The sequence below is a fragment of the Aythya fuligula genome, chromosome 2 (assembly GCF_009819795.1).
Source record: "Aythya fuligula isolate bAytFul2 chromosome 2, bAytFul2.pri, whole genome shotgun sequence".
NCBI lineage: Eukaryota > Metazoa > Chordata > Aves > Anseriformes > Anatidae > Aythya > Aythya fuligula.
In genome coordinates, this window is record NC_045560.1 from 27229158 (window position 1) to 27235157 (window position 6000).

General features: G+C 37.5%; 1 protein-coding gene across 1 annotated transcript in view; it reads left to right on the forward strand.

Annotated features, from left to right (window-relative positions):
* Window positions 1-5642, forward strand: part of UMAD1 (UBAP1-MVB12-associated (UMA) domain containing 1) — an 80073-nt gene extending 74431 nt beyond the window's left edge. The window contains exon 4 of the mRNA XM_032182354.1: window positions 4029-5642. Within this exon, the coding sequence (XP_032038245.1) occupies window positions 4029-4286 (258 nt within the window). The 3' untranslated portion in view covers window positions 4287-5642. The remainder of the gene's footprint in view (window positions 1-4028) is intronic.
* The last annotated feature ends 358 nt before the right edge of the window (window positions 5643-6000 follow it).

The window sequence follows — 6000 nt, forward strand, 5'->3', positions numbered from 1 at the left end:
TCAGTCCAATAAAGTAAGATGTGACTTTCTAGAAATGAGAAAGTAAACATGAGCATTTTAAGATAATTTAAAAAACAAACAAACAAACAAAAATAACAAAAAAAAAAAAAAAAAAAAAAAAAAAAGGAAAGCATGGGGAAATTTGGATCTGGATTTAAAAAAAAAAAAAAGCTTTTTTTTTTCTTGGGAGTTAGTAGTGGTTTATGTGTGGAACTGAAATAGGAAATCTTGAGTTCTTTTCTCATTTCTGATGTAAGCTTGTGATATTGGACCCAAGGCCTTCTCATGAGGGGATGGATGGACTGAGACCCAAGTACTATTGGATCAGAGGTCAGATTATAGCATTTGTTATACTGACCAGACACTTTTTTTCCTTTGTTCCCGACTTGTCTGCACTATGTTCCTCCCATTCCTTTTAGACTTTGTTTATTATATTGTTTTGTTCATTTAAATAGTATCAGCATCTACAGACGATTAAGAACTTCACAACCTCATACAGAGATTGAGTATGGTAAAATAGTGTTTAACTATAAAATATTTCTGACGTAATTCATCCTTCCTTCCTTTGAAACTTGGAGTGGGACTGAGAATAAGGACAGCTGGTCGTTGCCCTATCTCTGTCAATACACAGTATCTGCTGTGTGCAGAAAGGGTTTCATTTGTGGGGCTGCCCACTTGGCACCCTTCTAACAACTGTAAGGCTTCTGGGAGAAAAAAGAAGATCCAAGATGCTTTGTGCTGTCTCCCATTTTTTTCCCTCTTTGAAGTTAGTTTTGCCACATGATGGTCTAATTTGCATTGTAAATTGAGTTCATCCAGCTTGAGGGACAATTAAGATAGAAACAGGTGTTCTTAAATGTATGATTTGCCAAACAAAATAAACATTGCATTGTAGGGATTTCTGATTATCATCCGAGCTATGGGAATAGGACAACGAGTGAGAGATCGTTTTTCCCTGGAATGTGGGAGTGGGGGAGGCAGGAGGTCCTTTGAAGATTTTGTTTAATTGATTCCTAGATGTAACCTTTTCCTGTTTTTCATTTTGGGCTTTCTGGCTTTGCTCTCCTCTTCAGAATACAGGACTGATGACATACAAGCAAATACCGGCACCTCAATAAAAGCTCCGCCAGTTCTTTCTTTCAGGAGGGAATATAAGAAATTTGTGCATAGTAGACTTTACAGGGAAGCTTTGAAATATACAGCAGCTGCAAGTTTAAGTACATATTTGAAGTGTGCTGTTTCTTGTTTTGCTTTGTTTTTCCAGATAAACATCATTAACATAAATACATGTTCTGTGTGTTTGGTAGTGTTCTTAGTAAACCTGCATGTCTATACCAGAAATATCTTGTTGAATTTGTTCTGATGCACACCCTGAGCCTATTCGGCCATGACAAGAAGGAAGGCTTCCCTGTAAGTGTTGCTAATTGATTAGCGACTACAGAAGCTAAGATCTCCTTTAAAGTGAGAGCTGCAAGTCTTCAACTTGAAGATAACTGTGCTGATCAGAAGAGACAAATAAAAGAGGTTTTAGGGTTTTTCCTGAACTTACAGACTATGGTGCTATTGGTTGTGGTGTGTTTTTTCTTTTTTCTTTTTCTTCTAATTTTTATTTTTATTTTTTAATTTTATTTATTTCTCAGAGCTTGGAAAGCTGCCATAAGACAGCTCTGCAGGCTATCTTTCTAACTTATCTGTTAGCTTTCCTATGTTCCTTACCCTCTACAGGTACCAGAATCAGCAAGGAAAGCTAAAAGAAATCTTTATCAACTCTTGCCTTTACTGTTGCATGTCACTTTCTGAAGTGCTGTTACGTACTCATAAGAATAAAGAAGAGAAGAAAGGAAAGCTGAGGGATATGACAGAAAGACCTGTAAACTGGAGCTGGAGGAATTGCGTAGTACAGACATGTCAGAATTACAGTGGCTCAGAGGCAGGGTGCAGAATATTGTGAAAACAGGAGAAACCCAGACGTGTATCTTGTTTATCTCCAGAAAGCTCTGAAGTGGCCTGGAAGAATAGGCAAAGATGAGACTACTCTGTCCTTTCTGATACCTATTACATAGAATGAAGTTTAATGCCAATCAGTAAGAAAGTGATCTGAAAGAGAGGAAAAGAATCAAATAGGATGTATGCTGGGAAGCAAGTCCCAGCAGCTCGGTAGGAAGCTGCTTTCATTACTGGCCTGCTTTGGAGCTCCTCTGCTCCTCTTCTGTATTGGGTGATAATCTGGCAGTCATTCCTTTTATTAAAACTTCTTAGCCTTAGGGAATTTTACATTAATATGCAGTGTCATACTGGTAATGGATCTTGGGAAGCTTAGCTTAAGCTTTGGATGTCCAGTCATCATGACTAACAACAAAAGCTTCCAAATCTGGTTCACTTCAGAGCGTGGAGCACCACTAACCCCTTCTGTCCCTACAGCACATGGAGCAGTGAGCTTCTGCGCAGCAAAGAAAAGCGTTTGGCTTGGGTGGGCAAGATTATCTGTCTGTTTAACTGTTGATACTTAAATAGGTTTAATGTTTGTTTATCCATCCTACTAGGTGAGATTTTGGATTGTGTAAGGAATGACTAGTTCTCGGGTTGCACTCAAGTCAGCTCCAGCCCTTCCTTTAAGAAGCAGATGGAGCGCGCTGTACGTGGCTAAATGCTTAGGTTATGTACTCTCCAAGGTACATAGGCCCCACCACTGCCACCTCACCACCCAAAACCCTCCTCCTGCCAAACAGCCATGGCCTCAGATTCTCTGTACTAACCACGGTCTGTAGCGTTCAGTGCTAGCACAGGTCAGATCTGGAGAAGCACAACTCACCTTCAGATCGTGACATAATGGAAAGCAACTTCCATAACAACTAAACCCGTTTGACTCTTATGATCAGCTGAACATCAGATTAGCAAATTTAAAGCTTTCAGTGCTTTCCTTTCCCTAATAACAGTGTAAGTTTTGGATTTTTCTGGATGTGTGGGTTGAAAGGAAGAAGTCAGGACTGCAATCAGAAATTCATGTACAATGTTTTTAGCTGACGTGACTTGTTAAGCACTTTTGAACAAGTCAAATTTAAATATTTATGTATGTGCTTATATGTATTAGAAATCCCTATGGCAATCATCTTACTCTTTGAGATGATGTGAGGACTATTGGTTTATAAAGCACATTGTTGCTACAAATAGCAAAGGAAGTTAAATTTGCTTTCAGAGGCAGAGTAAATAGTATTTTCTTTGTTTTAAAATGGTGGAACTTTTAGGATAGACACTTAATAAGGTCATTTTGGTAAGCCAATATCAAAGCTTGTAAGACTGTTGGGTCCAGCATCTTATCTGATGGCATTTTCTGTAAATTATATTGATTTATTCTGTATGGCAGGACATTTTATTTCATTGTTTGTTTTGGTTTAGAGGGTTTGTTTGTTTGTTTGTTTTAGTTTTGTTAACTGGGCTTTTCTAATAATCTATAAAGCACATATTTGTCAACGCATAAATTGACATATTACAGGCCTCACTGGCTAGTGAAACAACTCTGTTTCAAATTGGAAATCAATATTGGGAATACTTTGAAAGAACTAGGCTAGGAGGGTTTTGTTGTTGTTGTTGTTTTAATAACCAGAGTCCTACATTTGTAGGATGACTTCTGAAAGGGGGTGGGAGAACAAAATTCTGTGTTTCAGAAGGTTCTTCATCGGTTTAAGAAAGAAATTATATGCAGTAATTTCCCCTAAACAAGACTAGTCTTGATGACAAAAAGTCCCCTCAGCCTTTGTTTTCTTAAATGCAGAATAACATTAGATAGAGAAATTACACTAAACCATTCAAGAAATAAAATGTTGTTTTCAGCCTTAATTAAAATCAACTTAATCCAAAGTATTGTATCGATATGCATTAGGATTTGCTAATTCAGATCTACCTGAACTAAACTCTGCAACTATTTTTATTATTATTATTATTCATTAATAGGTCATGATGGTTCTAAGTAAAAAGCCTTAGCTGCCTGGTCTGTAATGTCTAAATTATTGTTCTTCTGTTCTCTTCAGACAAATTCCGGGCACCGATCGCAGTTGACGGTATCAAGTGCAGAGATGGGAAATGGAAGGAGTCAAAATTTGGAAAGCAGCCCTTTCATGTCAGATCTTCTGAGTGATGTACCCTTTGCCCTAGCACCACATGTGTTAGCAGTACAGGGCACCCGTAATGACGTTCCTGACCGACTGCTCACCTATGACATCAATGACAATTTATCAAGATTTTGGTATGACTTTACACTTGAAAATTCAGTGCTTTGTGATCTGTAATGTTTTCTTGATCTTTTCTGTATGTGTCAAGGAAAAAGTCTTAACGTGAACATAAAAACTCATTTTAAACATCTTCATATTTTGGGGGCCTACCACTGGATGTGAGATCCATTGGATCCAAAGGATTATTATTCGGTACTATGTTATATTCTTTAGCTTTAAGTGAACTGTAACTTGCTAAGTAAGGTATCTGTTTATCTCCAAAGAAATCAAGTAAAGCTGTTTCAGCCTGGGCTGGCTGTTGGTATCTACTTCCCGTAGGTAGGCTGTAGGCGCAAACATTTCATAACTTTAAGATGAAGTCTACGCACATCTGCGCTGTTTTGTTATTTCACTCTGATACTAAGCACATATATCCTGTTCTACATGTTTCTTTAAGATCGTCTTTGATTTTCTGCAGATAGAAGCCAGTATTAATGTTACAGCAATGCTTCTTTGTTCTACTGGACAGAGAGCTTCCCAGCCAAAAACTTTTAAAACTCAGGCTTAATTCTAAGTACTGAAATAGTTAGGAGTACTTCACCCAGTCAATTAAACTTACTGATTCAAAAGTTACAACCAGTTACTGCGCTGTCTTCCCATTACATGGTATTTGTGGCCTCCCCATTTTGTGCCGCTCCTGTTGCCTGGAGAAGTCCTCCTGGGCTGCCTGTTGGCTGCTGTTTGTTCTCACTGCCACATGTGTTCCTGATTTATACACGGATCAGCTTTTCCATTTTAACCTCTTTGCCCCCTAAAGAAGGAAATCTCAGGACACGTACTTTTAATGGTCACACCCTTCTTTTTTTAATTTGTGTGCCAGAGATACAGATGGCAATGTTTAACAACAGGAAAACATTACATTGTTCCTTATCCAGCTAAATTAGATGGCTAAGTACCTAAACATGCTTTCTCACAAACCACCGTGTCCCCTGCTCACCACCTTTGGGTTTTTCCAACTAAAACAAGAGTTGCTGTTGTAACATCACAATTTGCGTGAATAACAATCTGTGTATCTCAAAAGATTACACTGTGTTTTTTTTTTTTTCTCTTGGGGTAGAATATTTGCATTGTGCCAAATGCTAGTAGATATTTTCATATAATTTCTGTGCTCTGTGATAGCTTAATATATGCAGATTTTCAGACCTGTGTCCTCTTGTGTTAGAGATAAAAAACATAAATGATGGAGAAATTACATTGTGAATGTGTCTTAGGCTGTTAAATATTTGTTTTCCAGATTTTTTTTAATGTATGTATTTAAGTATATTTGTTAGCATATTTTTGACAATTTATGTTCATAAATGTTTTGAAGTAATTGTTTCAGGGAAAGTATCTGTGCTGCACTCTCAATAAAAATGTGTTAAATAATGTGTGAGAATTTAACTTGGCTTGACCTGTGTTGTTCTCTATAGCTGTGACCATTCAGCTTTACAGGAGTTTGAGCTTGCTTTAATTTGGAATTATTATTTTTTTCAGTGCCATTTAAAAGTCAGGACCTGATTTTAAAAGGAAAAAAAAAAGTCCTTTTGAGCAAGTATATCACACCTTTACCTGATATCTTCTGTATACCATGTTGGTGACCTGCAAAGGTTGCTGGTGTCAGTGACACTGTTCAGAGAATAGTACTGCTGTGAGCTAGGAGATGCTCAGACTTCTTAGAAGGAAGAATTATTTTTACAAAGCTGCTTTGTACTTTTTTGTGTGCTGAGTTTTCTAGTTAACAAGTACCTGAAGC